A 23,465-nucleotide genomic window follows, 5' to 3' on the forward strand; every position below is an offset into this window, starting at 1 on the left:
TTATTCAGGGTTAAAGTGGGTGCATCTCATTGTAAAATTGGACTCGGCCCAAATTGGGCTTCAAACGGCCCAAATCTGTCTTCAACCGGCCCAAATCTGTCTTCAACTGGCCCAAATCTGGCTTCAAACGACCCAAATCGGGCTTCAAACGGCCCAAATCTGGCTTCAAACAGCCCAAATCTGGCTTCAAACGGTCCAAATTGGGCTTCAAACGGCCCAAATAGGGCTTCAAACAGCCCAAATCTTTCCCCGCCGCCCTTCGGACGCCGGCACGCACGTCGGCACGCACGTCAGCCGTATCGGCCTGGCCTGCTTGGTATCTAATGCCTGGCCTGAATTATGATCCCAGTCCGCCCCTGCTTGCATGTACAGTTTAACAATCACTTGTTTGCTGACATGTACAGTAATTCTAACAATTGTTTGTTTGCCACATGTAATGTAATGTGAGATACACTAGTATCGTTCATAATTAATGAATTTGCAGTCTTTCGTTTGACAGTTATTGAAAGTTTTGCGGGGGTGGGGGGGGGGGCACCACAAAACAATTACGCTTAGGGCACCCAAATGGCCAGCAGCGGCCCTGCTCCCACGGAGGAGGAGTTTGGAGTTGAGGGGGGTGAGGGTGCTGTTTATTGAAGGAAATTACTGTTCAGATGTTTCAGGTCAGAAAATATTAGCTTCAGAGTCAGTGATTTGCTTGAAATGCTTCATTTCACAAAAGGCTGAATATCTCAGCTTCTAATTTGAAACGCCTGTTTTTGCTGAAAACAACCTATCTTCTCCGGCTCATAACTAAAGAACGGAAAATGGTATCAATAAACTTTTTTTTGCTGATGATACAATAGAGTCTCCTCGTTCTTTGTGCATGTTCGGTGTTTACATAGTAATATCACACAATATTCGTTGGGCCTCGAGAAATCACTGAAAACGCTCTGAAACTCTGGCACTGTCCGTTCCCCAAAAGTGGCTGGCACTCAATGAGTTAAGATGATTGATTTTAGTTGGTTATATTGTAAAAAATTATTTGTACTCAACTTATATCTTCTTCTCAGCTCCTCAAAGGATAAAATCTTCCCGCTCTCTACCACTTGCCATTTTGGCCAGGTCTTACTCGAAAAAGAGATCTTGGATCTCAAGTAATTTTCCTGGTAAAAATAAAGGTGAAATAAAATTTGGGAGATTTCTGTGATATTGTGTTGTTTCCATATATGGTTTGATAATGGGTTCCCTGCAGCTTTAAAGGTTGGATTATGCCATAATGGGCAGGATGCTAACAAAGTTCTTGTGATGCCCATCTTTGTGTGAATTTGTTTACCAATATCACATGAGAACTTGATAATACTGTTATGTAGCTTGGTAGGTGAGTCAGGATAATACCACAGCGATGACAATGATATCAATTTGTTCTTGTCTTTAACCAAGGACTCCTCCAGCCAATCCCAACTGCCTTTACTTCTTTCCTTATTATAGCCCCAAGTTAGGGGGTATCTGGCGTTAAATGCAAGGTAATACAGGTGCAGATCTGGGACACCAAGTCTCTTGGTAAAGATAGTTTTTTCAAACTGATTCTCGGTTTTTTGTCCTTCCACAAAAATGAGGAGAACAATTTGTTAATATTATCAAACCAAGGCTTTGGAATATATAATGGAACAGAAGAAATTAAAAAAGTTAGTCTGGGGAGAATATTCATTTTTAGCACTTCTGCTCTGCCCCATAAGGACAGAGGCAGGGTAGACCACCTTCTAAGGACTTCCTTTATGGAAAGTACTATGGGTTGAGCATTTAAATCAAATATTTTATTAATGGGCGTTTTTATCCGTACCCCTAAATATCTCATCCCATCCACTTTCCAGATGAAAGGTGCTGGACCAAGGTCGGTATTATGTGTACAGTGGTTCAGAGGTATGGCTTCGCTCTTGGTCCAATTAATGTTGTAACCTGAGAGACTGCCAAATGATTTAATAATATCTAAGACTTTGGGTATGGAGTGGGCAGGATTGGACAGTGTCAGCAGGATATAATCTGCATACATGTTTAATTTGAAGTCATGTTCGCCCACTGAGACACCTGTGATGCCCTTGTCCTTCCTGATTGCACATGCTAAAGGTTCTAGGGCTAAAATAAACAATAATGGGGACAAAGGGCATCCTTATCTGGTGGAGCGATACAACTGAAAGGGTGCAGAAATTAGGCCATTGCTTTTAACTGAAGAAATGGGTTCATGATACAAAGCTCTAATCCACTGTAGACACTATGGACCAAAACCGTATCTGGAAAGGGTAGAAAACAGGTATGGCCACTCTATACGGTCAGATGCTTTCTCCGCGTCCAGTGATACTGCTACCACTGGATGCTGGAGAGAGCTGGCTGTGTGCATAACTTGTAAAAGCCTCCTCATATTATTGGATAGCAGTCTTCCTGGCATAAAACCTACTTGATCCAAATTAATTACATTTGATACCACTTTTTCTAAGCGTTTCGCTAAGATTTTCGCAAAGATTTTATAATCATTATTGAGCAGGCTCAGAGGCCTGCGTTGCTCTAGTCTTGAGTCTGCATTGTGGTTTTAATGAATGAATGCCTGCTAATATTGAGCTGGAGCTGACCTGTGCTGTCCCGTCATAGCAGACGGTGACCAGCCGGGCATCGTGGTGTGGACTCCAGGCCATGCTGGTGATTTTAGCCGTGTGCCCGCTCAGCCTGCGGTACGGCTCCGTCAACACCACCGGACTGTCTGCTGGACTCTCTGTGGAAAACCAAATGCCGGTGTCATTAACTGGCTCAATAAATAACGCATCAGTCTGTGAAGTCTAATGCATTCAAAGAGTTTTTTGTGATGAAGCGTGGTAATTTACTTTTTTGGTGAATGCAATGCATTCTGGGAAATGTAGTGGATGTAGACGAGGCACATTGAGGGAAAGTGAGTACACAGATAAATGATGTCTAACACGCTGTGGAGGATTCGAAAGAACATACTCTGCAAAACCCACCCCCGGCATAAATTAAAGATTTGATTGACATCTCCTCCCACCTATGACAGAGCGGAGATCGTGGATGTAGACCTTTGCGCCAGCGGAGCCTGAGGCGAGCAGGAAGTGAAGGTGGGGCTGGGCGCTGTGCTCGTGGTGCCACCGCAGCGTGTTGATGATCTTGTGGTGCTGCTGGATGCTGCACAGCAGCTTCAGACTGGGAGCCTGGTACACCTCAACAGACCTGCAGCGTGTCATCAGTCATACAATACATATGCAAGAACACAGTAATCACCCATTAGAAATTAATAGGAGCTGCATTTCCAAGAAAACCTTAAATCTGGTGTTTTTACTATTGATGTGCCTGGTTCAGGATGTGTTGAGTCCTAGAAATGCAACGCTTAGTCAATTAATCAATTAGTCGATCAACAGAAAATTAATCGCCAACTATTTCTATAATCAATTAATCATGAAAAAAATTTTTTTAATAAAAATAAAATGAAAATAAATATAAAATAAAAATAATCTCATTCCAGCTTCTAAAATGTGAATATTTTATGACAGGAGAGGAAACTGATTATCTTTGGGTTGTGGACTGTCAGGACAAAAAAAGACCTTTGAGAATGTCATCTTGGACTTTGGGGGAAAAATGATAGACATTTGTCACCATTTTGTGACATTTTATAGACCAAATGATTCGTCCAGAAAATAATCAACAGATTAATCGATAATTAAAATAATCGTTAGTTGCAGCCCTAAGTTGAATCTATGTGTGGATAAACTCAGGATGTGACCTAGTTAGCTGAGTACAACAGTGCACATTTCACACAAAACCATCTATTATCCTGTAGCCTACAGACTCAATACTGCCATTGCACAGTTGGTTCCTCCCAGAACTCCTAAGGCTGACGGCCTATTATGGGATGGGTCAGGCCCGGGCACTCACTCACCCATCCTCGTTGCCGATGGCAACCACTTTCCCATCTGGCTTCCAGCTGAGGTCGGTGTGCGGAGACAGCTTGTGCTGTGGGGAAGCAGAGCTCACCTTAACAATGTATTCAAATCACCTGCATTTACATTCAACAGCGCATTCACCAAGATGCCATATCTTAATTTCAGAAGACACACTTCATGATAAAAGTTAACTTTTCAACTAAAGGCCTGGGTTCGTTTTACACCTCAAGGCGTTTCTGTCTGGTGTTACTGTGGTTGATGGGGTGCTTCTGTCTTGTGGAGGTCAGGTGAAGTTTGAGCAAGGACGCAAGAGGAGGAGATTGAGGTAATGCCGGGCTCCGACTACATGAATTCAGCCCGATATGAACACGACACATTTCCAGCGTCGGACCCGAATATGACCATCGGGAACAACGTCGCGAATGGCCATCTTTACCTCTTGTAGTCTGACATAATCAAAGACCAGCGTCGTGGCATCTGGGATGCCTCACAACACCCCGATGAAAAGACTAGCATGCCAGTCTTTTTGGTCTTTTCTCGCCTAGTTTGACATCACCTATGACGAGTTCCTTTTGACTGCGGCTTGGTGCGGCTTGTTTTCGGGGGACAGAGAGACAGAGCGTCCCCTGTAAGTCTAGTAACTCACTCACTCCCCTGTGTGCGTGCGAGGAGCAGGCTGTTGCTGTGAAGATCCGCTGATTGAACAGCATGCAGGGAAAGCGAGAAATATAGGCTACAAAGGCTATTATATTCTGTAGGCTACAATATACCGGGTAGGCTAACAGATTTTGTAGCCTATATTTCTTGCTTACGGCTGCTGCGTGCTGCTGTTGTGCTGTGCTGTCTGTCTTGCCTGCACGTGCACTGTCAGTCCTCTTTTCGCTCTATGATTATATGATTTCACTGCATGAGAAAATGGACCTGTGGCGTGCGTCATTCCCGACTTTCTGCGTGACAGTTGGCAGACCTGGTCGGGGCCAGTCTCCCGACCAAGACAGGTCACAAATGTTGACATCGTGAAAGACACAAAATATTGTGTGGCGATCTTGGCATAAGAGGAGAAGATGGAGGTATGAGGAGAAGATGAGGCAAGAGGATGAGAAGGAAAGTAAGATGAGAAGATGGAAGTAATATCGTTATAACTGAAAATGGTAATGGTAACCATTAAGAGAAATCATACCAGTACAACGGTATGGATGCACCTCAGATCCAGCTAGTCTTACAAATTACATGAATTGGTGGAATGGGGACACTCTCATTAATTAATCTTTAAAATGAACAACAGATATTAAAAATAACAATATCACAGATACCGCTGGACCGATGTAGACAAAACTTGAGAGAGAATGCATTGTGGTGCTGTGTTCTGAAACGTGAGAGAGAATGCATTGTGGTGCTGTGTTATGAAACGTGAGAAAGAATGCATTGTGGTGCTGTGTTCTGAAACGTGAGAGAGAATGCATTGTGGTGCTGTGTTATGAAACGTTACAGAGAATGCATTGTGGTGCTGTGTTATGAAACGTGAGAGAGAATGCATTGTGGTGCTGTGTTATGAAACGTTACAGAGAATGCGTTGTGGTGCTGTGTTCTGAAACGTGAGAAAGAATGCATTGTGGTGCTTTGTTCCAGAGTTTACAAAAACCACACCGATTGGCTTAATGGGCTCGGGCCACATGACTTGGACTCAAGTCAGACTAAAATCAGTTGTCTGCTTTGCCTGGAGAAACTGGGATTTAACATAGATTCAATAAATAGCATTAGAACACTCTATCAAGATCCAAGCGCAAGAATAAAAATAAATGGTAATCTTACTAATTGGTTTAAACTAGAAAGGTCTACTCGGCAGGGGTGTTGTCTTTCGCCGACGCTCTTCGCGATTTTTATAGAGCCCCTGGCCCAAGCAATTCGACAGGAAGAGGGCATTGAAGGAGTAAGGATGAAGGGCACAGAACACAAAATTGGGCTATTTGCGGACGATGTCATAATATACTTAAAACAACCAAACACTGGTCTCCCTACTCTCATGAAATTGTTGGAATCTTATAACTACTTATCAGGATACAAACTTAATGTGGCAAAAACACAGGTTTTATCCATAAATTACTCACCATCACCAACTATCCGACAAGAGTTCGACTTCAGATCGAATGCAAAAATAATAAAATACTTGGGAGTAAACATCCCGGACAGCCTATCAAAACTCTACGAATCCAATTATAGGGCTTTAAATCAGGAAGTCCAGAAAGATATGGAAAGGTGGACAGTACTAACACTAGACTTTAGTTCCAGAATAGAAATCATAAAAATGAATGTGCTACCGAGGATTCTGTACCTGTTTCAATCCCTACCGGTGGAAATTTCCCAACTACAATTTCAGGAATGGGACAAAAAAATCTCTAGGTTTATCTGGGGGGGAAAGAAACCAAGAATTAAGTACAAGACACTTCAACTTCCCAAAGACAAAGGAGGACTAGCCTTACCAAATCTTCTAGAATATTATTATGCTGCACAGATCAGGCCTCTGGTTTGTTGGTGTGACACAAAGTGCATCACAAGATGGAAAGAGATTGAATTAGGAAAGGAGGGGAGTCAAGTTCAAAACATGATAGCAAATATAAATTTGTTTAAAGAGAAGGAGAAAGAGCTTGACCCAATCACTGCGTTTACTCTGAGAACCTGGTTTATAGTGGTCAGAAAATACAATCTGGGGAGGGAGGTCAAACTAGTGAGTTGGTTGACTCATAATCCCAAATTCAAACCCGGGACCCTTGACATCAGTTTTGTACAATGGGCAAACAAGGGCATTATGGCAATAATCACAATAATAGATCAAAAAGAAATTAAAAGTTTTCGGGACTTGAGGAACGAATTTGACCTGGAGAAGCAAGATTTGTTTAGGTACTTGCAGGTCAGAGACTTCTTCAATAAGGAAATAAAACCAGATCTTCCGGATGAGATAAGCGGAGTGATTGGGGCTCTGGGTAATGCCTATAAGAATAACACAAACAGAGTGATATCGGTGCTGTATCAGGGCTTGATGATGAGTAGAGGAACCTCCACACTGTATGTTAGAGATAGATGGATAAAGGAATGTAAATTAGAAATAACTGAAGATGATTGGTATAATATATGTTGTGTACAGCAAACGACCACCAGCTCCAGGATGTGGAGAGAGTTTTGCTGGAAAAATATGAGGTTTTTTATTACTCCCAAGACAAAAAGTAAGTTTTCTGAAGCACCTCATATGTGTTGGAGGCTTTGTGGGGAGAGAAATGTAGCTCACGCCCATGTTTTCTGGGAATGTAAGAAAATTAGGAAATACTGGGAAGAATTAGGGGTGGAATTGAAAGCAATATTGGGATACGGGGTACCTAACACGTGTGAGGTGCTTTATTTAGGTAACTTAACCAATGAAAATGTACAGCGGGAGGATCAGTATTTGGTTAAAGTTTTGCTAGCAGCAACCAAGAAGGCAATCACAAGGAAATGGTGTAAGGAAGAACCACCCACCCAGATTCATTGGATGGAAATAGTAGAGGAGATTTTCGAAATGGAAAGACTTACACACATCCTGAGAATTCAAAAGACACAATTCGAAATAAAATGGGACAAATGGACAACTTACAAGGAAACCCCTCCTCACAGAGGCACCACCCTAACCCCTGAAAGAAGACCCGAAGAAGTTTGAACCACAGAATGTATTCACGTATCACGGACATACTCAACGCTTGTTTTCTTTCTGGTTTTTGTTTGTTTTTTGTTTGTTTATTGTTTGCTTTGTATGTGACTATATGTGCATAAAACAATAAAAATTTAAGTTAAAAAAAAAAAAAAAAATCAGTTGTCTGCTTGAGACTTGACTTGATGCATAAAAAGAAGCCTTGAAATTGAGACTTACTTAACCTGGATTCTGGTGACTTGGGACCTGACTTTGACTTGTACTTTGATGACTTGAAAAGGTTGAAAAGTCTTGACTTGAGATATTGTGTTTGTGTAAATGACTGAAAGTGATACGATTTGTTCCAGCAGACAAGTCGACTTATTTAAAAATTCTGTTTTCTGAATTTGTATGGAATGATTGAATTTATTGAAGTTGAAACTGATTATAGAAATCAAACCCATGATGCTCTTATCAAGTTTTTATCCTATTAAAACCATATTGCATTGAAAAGTCCTAGATATTTAGTTTTCTTTAAGATACTGAATTGTGACTGCTGCTTTGTTTTTGGACACATGTTCTGACTTGACTTGCTGTTCTACATTTAGACTAGAGCCCTGCACAGGCCTAAAATTTAAGCCCTAGCCCAATCCAGGCCCGAGACAATCAAGCCCGCCCCGGCCCGCACCCTAATACTCATGAGAGCCCGTCATGAAGACCAAACACATCTTAAGCATTACCAGTATTAAATGTGTCAGTTCAAACAGGTTATCAGAAACATTTTCAGTTTTTTTTTACAGGAATAGGAGCCGCAAATCGATAGGCTACGCAAGTATGATTTAATTGACAGTCTCGCATCTGTTCGGTATTTTAGCCATATAAATCGAGTCTATTGGCACTTGCTCCTCAAGACTTGAGACTGACTGGAGGTAGCAGGTACCCAAACAAATTTGACTTGGTCACACCTCTGCATGCTCGTGTTACTGCAAAACCGTCACCACCAAACGGCACAGGTTACAAATTAAATGGCATATGTTAAATGCCTAAAATAAGTTATGAAAACATTCATATCCAGCATCCTGTCCCTCCCACCTTGATGCTGTTAGTGTCTCTGATCAGCCGGTCGATGTCAGTGGCCTCTCCGCTCAGCTTGTAGGGATCGTGCTGCAGAATGACGCCTTCGCCCGCACAGCTGTACAGGCTCCAGGACGGCTTGCTGTCCGCTGCACCTGAGGATCCCACATGAGATCACAGATAACTTCAGAGTAACCTAGCTGTTAGAGAGAACATCCGCGAACTCTCCGCTAAAGAGGTCAGTGGGTGGTTTGGGTTTGATCGCCATAATATCCACACAGTCCGTTTCATACAAAGAGAAGGTGGGATATATACTCTACACACAGTAGACTTTATACACTCTACACACAGTATGCAGTATATACTCTACGCAGTATGCAGTAGATTCAGTGCAGAGAATGGGGCGCAGGGTTTCTACACATTTTCAATTAAGAAAATGCAATACTCTTTAATCAGACCTTGATTTGTTTTGAAGATTTTGTCTGGTGTTCAATATGATTTACACAGATAGATGGACATCTTGCCCCTGCTAACTAGGTCATATCACTGTATAGATGAAGATTGTTCTTCACAGCCAAAATAGCGACAATCATCAGAATATGTGAGATGATTGGCAGGGCTCCTACACGGTTTCCATTTTACAATTCCGCATTTTTCCAGACCCTATGTTCTTGACTGGATTTGAGTTTGGTGCAGGGTATCTACTAGGGATGGTCCGATCCGATACTCAGCAGACAATTGTCCAAGTCCCTCTGATCCGAGTCCCAAGCGAGTCTCAAGTCAATGGGTCCCGAGTCTCAAGCAAGTCCCAAGTCTTTCCTTTTGTCGGCAAGTCAAGTCAAGTCAAGTCACAATGTTATTTCAAGTCAAGTCTCGAGTCGAGTCACAGGTTATGTCAAGTCGAGTCACAGGTTAGAAAAAATGACAAGGCAGAGATTATTTAGGCTGCAGACATGCGCGTTCACGTTAATACGTGCTTGTTGCCAAGCAACACACTTTTCTCAGACGAGCTCCAGACAGCTGACAGACAGCTCAAACTCAGCTCAAACTTATAGAGTTGTATTCAAAGCATAGAAACGTTCTCACAGCTCAATTTAACAGCGCCAACACAAGCAGTTTGATCACAAGTGCAATCAGTACTGAATGCGATGGCAGACTGCGCACTGCGGGCAGTTGACGAAGTCAGGAAGAAATTGAAAGATCTTCCGATGCATCAGCTTTCGTCTATTTACAGCACATATCGATCGATATTTTTGGAGAAGATTCCGGCCGCATCACGCGCAGATCAAGATGAGACAGCTGTCAGTGAGTAGCTACGCATTTGGGTGTAACTTTTACGCCTGCTCCATACACAGACGCAGCGCATACAGGGTGCACTAGTCATAAAATTAAGTTAGTCGTAACTTTGAGTTCTACATCGGACGTAGCGTGTAAACCTAGGCGTACGCCCAGCTGGTGCACTCGGCTGATCTTGTCACAAGTCCGAGTCGAGTTTCGAGTCATTTTCTTCCAAGTCCGAGTCGAGTTTCAAGTATTTACCTTCCAAGTCCGAGTCGAGTCGGAAGTCGTCAAATTTGCGACTCGAGTCGACTCGAGTCCGAGTCCCTATGACTCGAGTCCAATTGTCTGATACTCAGTATCGGTATCGGAGCCGATTCGGCCATAAATCATTGGATCGGATATCTGGTGGGAAAAAGAAGTAGAATCCGATCCGATCCATAGGCTAAACTATCACTAAATGCTTCACTAAACTTTAAGCAATGCACCGTCACGGATGCAGATAAACAACCGCAGCATGTGAACAGAGTGAGATTGCAATGTTGTCACCGCAGCTGTGTTGATCAAGGAAGAAAAAAGCCACGTGCAATTTAATACAATGCGAGTGTTTTACGCACTGGAAACTTCAACACCGCCGCGCAGACTGCTTGCCTGATACAACGGTCACTGTTTCACACACAAACAACCTGACAGCAACGTTACAGAGAGAGGGTGAGAGGAGAAGATCAGTGTGAAGGCTTAAAAAGAAGCAGCATTAGTGCATTACTGAGTCTATGTTCTGGGCTATAGCCTTTCATTTAAGGAATAAATATTGTTCCACAGATTGAACATGCTGTTTAGATGTTAAGCAAAGTGCATTGGTAAATGTATTATTTACAGGTTAGTTGTATAAGCGAGGGAAAAAGATCAGTTCGGATTGATATCGGTATCGGCAGATACTCAAGATTGTGGTATCGGAATCGGATATGGAAAAAGTGGTATCGTGCCATCCCTAGTATGTACACTATAATGACAGCAATGTCTCTCTCTCAGTCCGTCTGTCCTTCGCGTATCTCGAGAACCGTTGGTCGGATCGACTTCAAACTTTGGCCGCGCATCGGGGATCTAGGATCTAGGCTCTAAGTGAATAAAATGTTAATTCTGGATGTGAGTCTGTTATCCCCACTGGTTATCCCGCTGTCTTCCTCCGTTAAAACTGCATGTTTTTGAATGGAGTTTGATTAAAGATTTGCTAAAGCCGTTTCCATGCATGTATCGCATTTCTTTTTATTGATAGCTTTAAATGTTGTACATCGCCCTCCATGGCATAGTGAAGTACTTTCTGATGGCTTCTAGATGATATCCGGCCTCAAAAAGTTGTGAAGAGCATCTTGGGATATAAGTTTGACAGTGACGGCTGCCATTTATTCTAGTCAGCGTGCCCTGTGTTTGTCCGAGTGAGCACGGGGGGTGGGCGATAGGTCAATTGTCCGTGCACCACTGTGTGAAATGGGAAATTGAGTGTTGATAGGCTGTGATGGAGTTATTGCGAGTCCAGCTGTTGTCTGACAGTTGGGAGGATTTATTTATTTATTTAAGATCCCCATTAACCACTGCCTCAAGCAGCGATTATTCTTCCTGGGGTCTGAAATTACAATATAAAATTCAAGAAACAAAATTTTTTTAAAATAAAAATACATAATGAAATCAAATAATCAAATAATAATAACCAACATTACACAGAAAATAAACTTGCCAAAAACAGCTTTCTAAAGTTCAACAGGATGATGTGCATTATCAGTTTTTCCAGGCATTTCATGACTATTGGGGTGAGTGCAACTGGTCGATAGTGGTCGGGTTCAGAGGGGCGGGGTTTCTTGCGTACCGGTATGATGGTGGATGTTTTCCAGAGGGTGGGGATTGTGGCTGTCCTGTATGATTCCCAGAAGATGGAAGAGAGGATGGGGGAGAGCTCCATGGCGCAGAGCTTGAGCACCCTAGCTGGGATGCCGTCCGGCCCTGGTGCCTTGCCCAGTTTGCATCTGCTCAGCTGCTGTCGGACATCCTCCTTGTGAAGGGAGGGTGTGATGGCTCTTGATAGGGGAGGGCGCTTAACAATTCCTCACAGGCAGCAGAGTGGTCGTGGCCCGTGGGTGTCAAACCGTGCGTAAAAGGTGTTCAGAGTGTCGGCATAAGTGGTGGGGTCTGTGATTATGGAATGACCTTGAGTTGACTTGTGACCAGTTAAGTGTTCTTACTTTATGAAAAGGCTGTCCTTATATTTGAGTTTGGCCTTAATAATGTCATTTTTGATCTGTCTGTTAATTATTTTTAGGGAAACCTTTAGGGAAAATGCCTTATGCTTTTCTTTCAGGCTGTGCTTGATGTGGGAGGTAATTCAGGGTTTGGAGTTAGGATATTTCCTTAACGTTTTTGTGGGAATGGTGGTGGTGATGCAGAACCAGATCTCATTGAAACATTTCCCAGCGTGTGCATGCCAGAGAGCCCTGTAGTTGTGTAATGGCATCCTCTGACCATTGTGTGGCGCTGTGGGTTTGAGGCTTGATGCGTGATGAGTGCGCTTAGGGGGACTCAAGGGAGTGCAGGGAGCTGAATTCCATGCAATTCGGCCATTCATCTGATCTACTTCAAACTTGGGAAGTGTGCTGCTGGGAACCTGACATAGAGCAGTGCCGAATTTTGTGCAATTCAGCACAGCGCCACCTACTGGCAAAACATCTCTCATCCGCTTTCCCTTCACATCTGCAGACAGCTAAGGGTTTTATTGCTCTCATTACTAACCTACAGCAGTGTATAACGCAGGGCACCGTCACTATTTGATAATAGATCCTAACGCAACAGAAACACCTGATACTGATAACGGTAGCCTAGGCCAGGGATACTCAACTTGCTTTGCCCGGGGGCCACTTTCGTGAAATGATAGAAGGCCAGGGGCCAGTTAATAAACAATCAATATACATTTTTCTGTAGCGGATTGTAGGTGTCAGACGGAGTTTAGTCTGACAATGTTGTGCACACCGGATAGTTACTTAGGTTAAGTACATACATAAGTGCCTGGGTAGCGAGCAGACGGCGGTATTTGACAATTTAGCAGCTAAATCATAGATTATTGATAGAAAGATATTCCATATTCCAGACTGAAATGCTATAACAGAAGTGTGAGTATTGGCCAGAATTACATTAACATTTGGACACTTATTCAGCGGGTATCTTTTTTTTCACATTATCCCCCATTCAAAAAAGTTTGGACACCCCTGGCTTAGGGGGACCCGACGGAGTACAGTGTGGGGGGGGGGGGGGGGGGAGCGCCCACGGGGTGGTGCATGGGGGGAACGGGCACTGAACTAGTTTGATATAATGCATGCTGACAGCTGCTGGGTAATAAGAGCATCGTTCTATTCTATCTGAACATTATTCTTCACATCAACAAAAACTGTATACTCAAAACAACATAAAAGCTATATTTATGTGTGTATCAGTATCAAACCTGAACCTTTTTTTCTTCTTCAAATTCCCAAACTACTCAAGACCTGAAAATGATCAAATTATTTTTTAATACTTTTCCAGACTTTCCACACTTGCAGGGGAACCCTGGGGGCAGGAATGTGACAGCTGACACAGTCTTGACAGCGACGGAGGAGACAGCTGGTCCTAGATTATTTTGTACACTCACTGCACATAATCTTGATGATCTGAAGAACCAATGAGATCGAATGCCCCGCTCCTGCTTCACCCCCGACAAAAGTCAAGTGAAATGAACTGAACTGAACCGGTGCCAATGTAGTATGTAAATAAATTAGAAGCTCTTTTTGTTCGTTCAAGAGCCATCAGGAGATTGTTCACCCTGCAACTACACTTACAGCTTCAACGCGGAGTGACTGATACGCTAATCAAAATGTCATCTGCCGACAGCTGGTAAAATTAACTGTCTACATCTTGATTTCCCCACGAGCGGCTCAAGGGGTGGGACGTAAGCGTTTTCCGAGCTCATTCAATTACGGAGTAGATTACAAAAAGGCTCCAAGAGATGTTTGGAGGTTTTCCGCTGACTCGCTCGTTTTGGCCTCCCCCCTGTTTCTGCTGGGTCAGAGTGTTCAGAACAAACAGCAGCAGTTGCTGAGAGTTCATTAGGAACTTACCAAATGACATTGGGGGCACTGGGGGTCCCCAGGCCAACGTGTACACAGTTTTTCGATGATAAGAGCTGGATATCTGAGGAGGCCTAGGGGGACAGGAAGCAAAACGAATGGCATGATATCTGAGGAGGTCTAGGGGGACAGGAAGCAAAACAAATGGCATGAACAGACGACATTGATTGCTCCAAAAATGGGATTCAGGGCCCAGGGATCGCTGAGCCGGATTCATGAGGCCCCTGGCAAATAGTGAGCAATAGTTTTATTTCACTAGTATTTCATTTCAGTAACAATCAGCAAACTTAGAGCTTGACAGGGATAAAAAGCTTCAGCTGAGGATCAAGTCATCTACAGTATGGAACCATTACACCACTTTTAATTTAAAGAAAAAGAAACAGAAAAAAATAAAGAAAATATTTATAATAATAATTATTATTATTATCCTTACTTGTTTGAGAAGACATCATAGATACCGACTTTACCATCATCTGTTCCAAAAGCCAAGGACCCTTCTTTCTTCAGATGCCAGGCCAGCTGTAACAAATAGAGAAAGAAACTAGGGGTCGGGGCCTATTCAAGGGTCACAGGCTTGGTTCTGGTGGACCCCCCACAGGAAAATACTTATAATACAGTTCAATAACAAATGGCCCCATAATTATATGAATTAACTGTGTTAAAGTTGTCTCTGCTCAAACCTCCTTCCAAATGGACAATCAATTATGACACTGTACAGTAGGGGTGTCACGGTACACAAAAGTCACGGTTCGGTACGTACCTCGGTTTTGGGGTCACGGTTCGGTACAAAAACGGGGAAAAAAAGCAACAAATCCCAAATTCTTTTTTTTTCCCTTTGAATATGTCTGAATTCTGCTTTTTACGCTATTTTTACCATCAGAAATAGTGTCTAATATGTGGGAATGAATAAATGTCCATTATTTAATAAGATCTAGGCAATCCACACAAAAAGGTTTTACTCTAGAGCAGTGATTTTCAAAGTGTGGGGTGCGCCTCCCTCTCAGATGTCTGTATTCCAGCTGTTTGACAGGGCAAAGGCATTTCCCCCCACTTTAAATCTTTATTGTACACAAGTTTGTAAACAGAGCGCATGTGTGGAATAGCCTAATACTCCCACCAACCCCTCCCCCTGTTGTATTTGTTTTATGTAGCATTTGCTATTGATGTGTTTGATGTAAGCACTAATTTGGAATCCTATCTAAAAGCGGCCACTAGGCGGCAGTATTTCTTTAGTCAACGTCAAAATACCTACATGTTCAGTAGAAGAAAAATAAAACGGCAGAAGAAGAAAAACTTCTAAACCCTGTTGAAAGATACCCCCACTGTCTGACAGACAACGGGGTGGGTTTCACTTTCCCAGTAAGTACGGGAAAAAACCCTGTCAGCGCCTTAACGTTATTGGATGTGAGTTTTGTTTAGCATAATATGATTACGTTCGGTCATCTAATGGATTATTGGAACATGACAAGGAGTCATCCCCTCTTCCTTGCTTGTCTGCATCCGCAGATGTCTGGTTGAGTCTGCTTGACCGCATCACTCATCCCACGCGATGTAAGTTGCTTGTTTACAAGTTAACAGCTTTGTCAGTGTTATGTAACGTTTAGCCGCAACGCGCAACTATAAAGGACTTTGTCGCGGCTACGTAACGTTACATTGGCAAGCTTACCTCGTTGGCTTGATGTTGACAGAATTTGCAAAACAGCTTATCGCCACAAAACGTCCCATTCTGTGAACGCGGATTTCTATGGCCCTTGTGTTGTTTTGGTGTGTCTTCTTCTGTGGCGTTTAATTCAATTCAATTCAATGCCGTTCAAACAGCGTTTAGGTGCTTCTGGATTTGACGTATTCGTCCTGTCGTTTCACATACCGTGAAACGACATACCGTGATGCCCGTACCGTAAACTCACGGGACGAATACATGTACCGTGACACCTCTACTGTACAGTCAGGCCATACAATGCATGTTAAAATTTCCCATATCACAATTTTGTGGGGACTCAACATGTTGAGGATTGTTGTGTGTGTGTGTGTGTGGGTGTGTGTGTGTGTGTGTGTGTGTGTGTGAGTGTGAGTGTGTGTGTGGTAATTGACAGCCTGAGGTGAGATGTGTGCAGGGAGAAAATGAAAACAGCATAAAAAATGTAATTGCGTTCTATGTGTGGTTTTCCTCTCTCAGAGCTTTGAGAGCTTCTTCCTTTTTCCTAATAAATAAATACTAAAACTCAGTCATTGTCCTGCCAACTCCTTCAGCAAACTCAACATCTGGCTTTCTGGATGCTGACATGTTTTATGGGTCCTGTTCTTATATTATTAGTACAGGCAGGAAAACATGGAACTTCCATTAGATATGAAGATAAGTTGATTTTTGCTGCCAAAGTGAAATGGGAGAAAGAAAAAAAGAAAAAAAAACTCCAACGACCCTTACCGCTGTGACTTTGGACTTGATGCCCTGCCAGAAGGACCTGGTGTCATAATGGTTCTGGATGGTCAGGGTGTTCCACACCCGGATCATGTTGTCACCGATGCCCAGTGCCAGGCAGCCCGTGCCCACGGGCGAGAAGCACAGGGCGTAGACAAAGCCGCCCAGCGTGGGGAGCGTCCAGCAGAGCTCCAGAGAGGCCAGGTCCCAGCACTTAATCTGGGATAAAAAAAAACAACAACCAGCCGCCTGAGAAAAACATGACAACAGCTGTGCAGGGTTGTGTCTTATCTCCTCTACTGTAGTCTCTATACACACATTACTGTTGAACACACACTTTGTTGTATAGGTTTGCGGATGACATCTCCATGGTGGGTCTTATTACCAACAAGGAGGAATCTGGTGACCGCAGAGAAGTAGAGGAGCTGGTATTATATATTGCGAGAAAAATAACCTCTAAACAATGCTGCGCAGACGGCACTAATCTGCATTCTCTCTCTATCTTTTTCATTGCTTTGCTTGAAATGGGGACTAAACCGACGCTCATTAAATAACCGACAAGATTGAATGTGCTATTTATAGACTAATGCATTCCCCTGGCTGGCGAAATTTGCGGTTTCCCCATGACTCCATACGTGTGTTTCAGTGGATGTCAGCAGGGCGCACTGGCTGTGTGTGTCTGCCTCTCTGCCTGTAGCCTACTGCACATGAGGGGGAGGACGGACAGGGAGACCCCGCCGGTCCAAGCGGCAGGTGAGATGTCTCCCCTCATCTGTAAAGAACTAGTCTGAAATGAACTAGTTGTCGTGCCATTGTTTCCACGGGCACAACATGTTGGGTAAGCAGTTAATCAATGCATAGCCTACAAATTAATCTCGCTCTGAATGCATCTAATGTGCGCATCATTAGGCGATGCAGCTCCGTACTCCCATTGTGAAACAATTTCTCTGGCATGTGTTGGATTGGTAAAGACATAGTAACGTTAACTTGATATGTTTCAATCGTCAATTAACGCTGCGCAATGCTCAACATGCAGTGCAGTCAGAGAATTGAAGAGGATGACAATTAAATGTGAAGATACTAGCCTACATAATACACAGCTCATTGCCTGCATAAGTTATTTAACTCATTGAGTGCCAATGACGACTATAGTCGTCAATTCAAATAGTAACTAACGTTCAGTGCCAATGACGACTAAAGTCGTCAATTGCGTTTTTTGACGGTGGGACGTGGATCAATGCCTGATCCATCTCCTGTGAAAGTATGGTGGATGTTGAATGTGTAAAAGCTACCGTATTTTACCGACCCATTAGGTGGCGACAGTGCTCTCCAGATTACAGAAAGGCGAGGAAAAAACAGAGAAGAAGTCATGGGGAAACGGAAATCGCATCCGTATGCATCGATATGCATGAAGCATAACGTTAGCTGTGCCTGCAGCAGCCAATCTGCTGCCACAATTGACCCCCTCCGTGTCCGCTGCGATAGCCCATCCGCATGATTAGTTGTGGAGTTGTTATTATTCTCAACTGGAAGCATGGGAGCCGGTGACAAATACACGCGGAACACTGTAAAAAAGCTGGATGTAGCGCACTTTTCAGTACAGAGCAAACGCAGCAGAGAGCCACCAGATACACTCCCACGGAGGTGGGGTTTGCAGTTGAGCGGGGTGGGGCACGCAGGGCAGCATACAACACTGACCCAGACAGACCCAGACAGCAGGACAGGATTTACAAACACAAGCTAGAATATCTGATGCACCTTGAATTGCCTTTGTGTATGAAAGGTGCTATATAAATAAATTTGACTTGACTTGACTTGATGCCCACCAGCAGTAAATCAAGACCAGCAAGAAGCTGCAACCAGCAGCGCACGCAGGGGCCAGCGCTGCTGGTTGCAGCTAAAACAAAATTCCTTTGTTTTCACTGTTTTATTGAAGGAAATTATTTTTGAGGTGTGACTACATCAGAAAATATTAGCTTCAGAGTCAGTCATGTGCTTGAAATGCTTCATTTCACAAGAGGCTAATTATCTCAGCTTCTAATTTGAAACGTCTCTTTTTGCTGAAATCAACCTATCTTCTCCGGCTCATAACTAAAGAACGGAAAATGATATCAATAAACTTTTTTTTGCTGATGATAGAAGAGAGTCTCATCGTTCTTTGGGCGTGTTCGGTGTTTACATAGTAATATCACACAATATTCTGTGGGCCTCGAGAAATCACTGAAAACGCTCTGAAACTCTGGCACTGGGAGCATCCGTTTTCCAAAAGTGGCTGGCACTCAATGAGTTAAGATATAAATTGTATATTATTTTTCTTCTACCATGCAACAAACGTTTAGTTTGTGACAGTGTGACACATATTGCAAGATAAGCCTTGTTTGTTGTTTTCTAGTTATTATAACAATTTCCAACAACAGCATTTGTTTTGCATTTTGTGTATTTCAAATAAAATTATAGCTGCTGCGCAGCAATGGGTCGTGGCCGGGCAAGTCTCAAGGCTTTGAGATATTATGACATCACAATTGCTCGAGTGACATCAGTGATGGCATCACAATTGCTTGACTGACTGATGACATCACAAATACAACCTAATTGCCTTAGGTAATTAAGGCAATTAGGCTATACACGGGGCCAGAATTCAACGTTTTGATGCACTGTGGGCTCAATTTTTGACCGATCGAAAATCTGTTTTGATACTTTTGTGTAGGACAGTCTAACGATGCAGATGCTGAAGTTTGGTGTCGTTTGAAGAAAAAATGTGGGAGTAGGGTTTAATTAGTTTGACAGTTTTTGCAGTTTTGCGGTCTTTAGACTTCATAATTGGCCATAGGTTGCATTGTACAAAAGTGTCTCCTCATTTGGGCGCACATTTTGGTGAAAGTTGCAAACCCGTAGCACGTATGCCTGATTTTTTATGAATTTTCAAAGTTTGAAACTTTAGACGGTCGCTGTAGTGCCACCGTCAGAGTCCTGCACCGGGTCGGGGTTCCGCGGGGCCCCGCCGGGTACCCGCCAAAAAACGCGGGGGGCGGGTAAAAAATACAGTTCTGTAAATTGGTGGGTCGGGCGGCGGGTAAAAATTAATAAATGCGGACGGGCGGCGGGTGGAACAACGACAACGTATGAGCCTTGTGTGTTTTTCTGTTACACTCAGATGGAGGCAGGGGGTGTGTCTGGCAGGCAGGGGGTGTGTCTGGCAGGGGGGGTGTCTGGCAGCTGGTCTGACTCGAACAGGAGAAAAGTTTCTGACCACGTTTTCGCAGTTTGTTTACATAACCGGCATCGTTTCAAGTATGCGCATACTGTGCAATGTGTGACGCTATATGGACTGCACAAAACATTCAAAACTCAGCTGCGGTCAAGGTGATTGATTGGAGACAATACGAGTCGGACAGATAATATAGTAGGCTAACGTTAGCTTCCAGTCAAACATACACACTGGCTGTTTTCATAGCAACAGGCAAGAACATGTCATGGATGGATAGCGTGAAAGTGGAGAGGCCTCATCCCAACGTGGATTTACGTTCCTCCAACAGCAATCATAAAGGCAGTATGGATTATACCGGACATATTGGAAATAGCTGGTAAGTCACTTTGCTTGCTGTAACTGTCTGTGTGTCTGATAGCAGAGCTATCCAGCTGGTTAGTGAGCTAGCAGCTGCTAAAAGCTAATTAACGTACATCAGCTGACGAGTCTCGGCCAGAAAGACTGCTGTTCGCCTCTCGTGTGAAACGGTGGCAGTTTCATTTGGTTCACTACAAAATGTTTGCACTGCAGATTAACGGTTATTATATATATGCGGTTCCGGGTCGGGGGGCGGGTCTCATGTCTGCGGGGCGGGGTGGGTTGCGGTACTGATTGATCATATGTGCGGGTTCGCGGAGCGGGGTCGGTACTGCACGTCGCGGGGCCGGGCGGAACCGGGTCTTGAAAATCAGACCCGCGCAGGACTCTGGCCACCGTTAGGACTATTGGCCCCAAATTTGCGTCAAAGACGTTTGGCATGGGACTGGACCTTTGTGCAAAGTTTGGTTAGTTTTCATGCATAGGAAGTCGAACTTCCCGGGAGAATAATAATAATAAGTGGCCCTGCCGCTTCGCTGGCCCGGCCACTAATAATACAGGCAAATACAATAAGTGGCCCTGCCGCTTTGCTGGCCCGGCCACTAATAATACAGACAAATACAATAGGTGGCCCTGCCGCTTCGCTGGCCCGGCCACTAATAATACTGGCAAATATAATACGTGGCCCTGCCGCTTCGCTGGCCCGGCCACTAATAATATAGGCAAATACAATAAGTGGCCCTGCCGCTTCGCTGGCCCCGCCACTAATAATATAGGCAAATACAATAAGTGGCCCTGCCGCTTCGCTGGCCCGGCCACTAATAACATTTTTCCAGTCATATATTTTCACTTTTCAAGTTTTGTAAAAAATTAATAAATATCGTATCGTTATTGTGAACCCAATATCGTGTATTGTATCGTATCGTGAACTGAGGGTATCGTGACACCCCTAATATATATATATATATATGTATATATATATACACATACACATTTATTTCATGCTTTTTTAGTGGGGGGTTCCTATCTGTTGGAAACCCCAGGGGAGCACAACATGCAAACTCCACACAGTAAGGCCCTTTCTGACGACCTCACCTGGGCCGTAGGCAGAGGACATGGGAAGGGGATCAGCGGCCCAGGCGGGAGACGAACACAGGACCTTCTTGCTGTGAGGTGACAGCACTACCACTGCCCCACCGTGCCCCCCTATGACAATAAATTGATTGAATCTTGAAATGTGTTCTCAACCGTCTGGCCTGAATAAATAAAGAATAAGTGTTCATAATACAGCAAAATTAATAAAAAAAAAATATATATATGTATTTTAGGGGTGCTCCAAAAAATCGATTCTTGAAAGGATAGGTTGAGGTAAATCCCCTGTTCTATCCATTCAGCAAAGTTAGAATTTAGCTGCTATCCCAGCCCAGGGAGACACGATCAGGGATTTGACCACCGCAGTAAACGCACATCTGAACAGACGTCTTTTGTTCTGTTCTAGAATCCCCAAACCTGTAGTGTAGAGCCGCAGCACCTTCCTTTGGTGAGTCAGCCCATTGAGATATATGGGCGGTTTTACCCCACTCGCACGCCAGCCATATCACATTTTGTGGGCGATCCCACAGATGCCGACTGTCTCTATCGCGATTCTTAATGCCACGATTCCTGGATCGATTCCCAACTCCCAAGAATCGATTCTTCTTTGTATTGCAGGTGACAATGTCTAATTTCTAATGCTGTGGTTGTCTTTTGTCTTTTTGAGTTGCACATGAAGGCAACACTGTGCCGCGGAACCAATGGTGTCCGACTGTCCGTTGAAAAAAGCATGTGATCTACTCCTCATAGGAAGAGCAGAAGGGCTCTGTCGTTCTGTAAAAACGGAGCCACAAGCCAACGTAGCTGACTGTTATGAAGAGTCACATAAACAGATGGAATTAAAATGTGTCAGACGATGGTTTTGTACACGGGAGACAAAGCTACAGTTACATACAATAGCGCTAGCTAGTGTTAGCTGGCTGGCATGAATGAGATCCCTAGTTAGCATTTTACTGTCGATGGCTAGCGGTAGCGATGTTAGCATTAGCAACGCCCACGTTACAGCGTATGTGTGACAACAGTCGTGAAAGCGGCTAGCCGCTCGCAATCTTCAAAAAGACTTGACTATCTGGCTATCATTATGCATGCTGTCTGGTAGACCATTTATAACTTTACTTTACTTTACTTTATTTCATTTGGCAGACGCCTTTATCCAAAGCGACGTACAACAAGTTATTTACAACCAACAAGAATACAGAACAATATAAACAGTAAAACAAGGCAGTGACAGGATCAGAACAAATGTCAGTTCATGAAGGAATACCGAAAAGGTGAGTTTTTAGTCTTTTTCGAAAGATGGGAAAAGTTTCGGCCGTCCTGACCAAGGGAGGGAGTTTGTTCCACCATTTCGGTGCCAGGGATGAAAAAAGTCTCGAACGGGATGAGCGATTGTTGAGTACATGTAATGGTGGAGGGGCGAGGCGTCCAGCACTAGTGGAGGGGCAGAGGGAGCGGTGTGAGGGCTGGAATCTGACCATAGATTGTAGGTACGGAGGGGCTGTCTGGTGTACTGCTCTATAGGCTAGAATAAGTGTTTTGAATTTAATACGTGAGGAAATGGGAAGCCAATGGAGGTCATGGAAGAGGGGGGTGACGTGTGAAAATTTGGGTTGATTGAACACCAGACGAGCTGCAGCATTCTGGATGAGCTGGAGTGGTTGAATAGCAGAGGTAGGTAAGCCAGCTAGAAGGGCATTGCAGTAGTCAAGTTTCGATGTGATAAGTGACTGGACCAGGAGTTGTGTTGCTTCTCTTGTGAGGAATGGACGGATTTTGCGGATGTTATATAGGGAGAATCTACAGGAGCGTGCTGTTGCAGAAATGTAGGCTGAGAAGGAGAGCTGGTTGTCTATGATCACACCCAGGTTTTTGACAGTTTTGGAGGGTACTACAATGGTGTTGTCTATTGAGATGAAGAGGTCAGTCAGTGGGCAGTCTTTTCCAGGGAGGAAGAGCAACTCGGTCTTACTTAGGTTCAATTTCAGGTGGTGAGTGGACATCCAATTACTAATGTCTTTGAGACATGCGGAGATGCGAGTCATGATTTGGGTGTCAGAGGGGGGGAAGGAGAGGTAGACCTGTGTGTCGTCGGCATAACAGTGATAAGAAAAACCGTGTGATGAGATGATATGGCCGAGAGATCTGATATAAAGCAGGAACAGTCGGGGGCCCAGGACTGAGCCCTGGGGGACACCAGTGATGAGAGTGCAGGGTTTTGAGAGACCTCCTCGCCATAATACCTGATAGGAGCGGTTGGAAAGATAAGATGAAAACCAGGAAAGTGCAGAACCAGAAATGCCTAAATCAG

At 43.8% G+C, this 23,465-nt stretch overlaps 1 protein-coding gene across 1 annotated transcript in view; it reads right to left on the reverse strand.

The window, feature by feature from the left end:
- Positions 1 to 23,465, reverse strand: part of gemin5 (gem (nuclear organelle) associated protein 5) — a 127,742-nt gene that overhangs the window by 29,510 nt on the left and 74,767 nt on the right. The window contains exons 8-14 of the mRNA XM_083646813.1: positions 16,507 to 16,719; positions 14,515 to 14,600; positions 14,073 to 14,155; positions 8,674 to 8,810; positions 3,920 to 3,993; positions 3,032 to 3,213; positions 2,607 to 2,746 (exon numbers count right to left, since the gene is read on the reverse strand). Coding sequence (XP_083502939.1) covers positions 2,607 to 2,746; positions 3,032 to 3,213; positions 3,920 to 3,993; positions 8,674 to 8,810; positions 14,073 to 14,155; positions 14,515 to 14,600; positions 16,507 to 16,719 — 915 coding nt within the window. The remainder of the gene's footprint in view (positions 1 to 2,606; positions 2,747 to 3,031; positions 3,214 to 3,919; positions 3,994 to 8,673; positions 8,811 to 14,072; positions 14,156 to 14,514; positions 14,601 to 16,506; positions 16,720 to 23,465) is intronic.

Source organism: Poromitra crassiceps (assembly GCF_964638095.1).
Source record: "Poromitra crassiceps genome assembly, chromosome: 1".
In the NCBI taxonomy this organism is placed as follows: Eukaryota; Metazoa; Chordata; class Actinopteri; order Beryciformes; family Melamphaidae; genus Poromitra; species Poromitra crassiceps.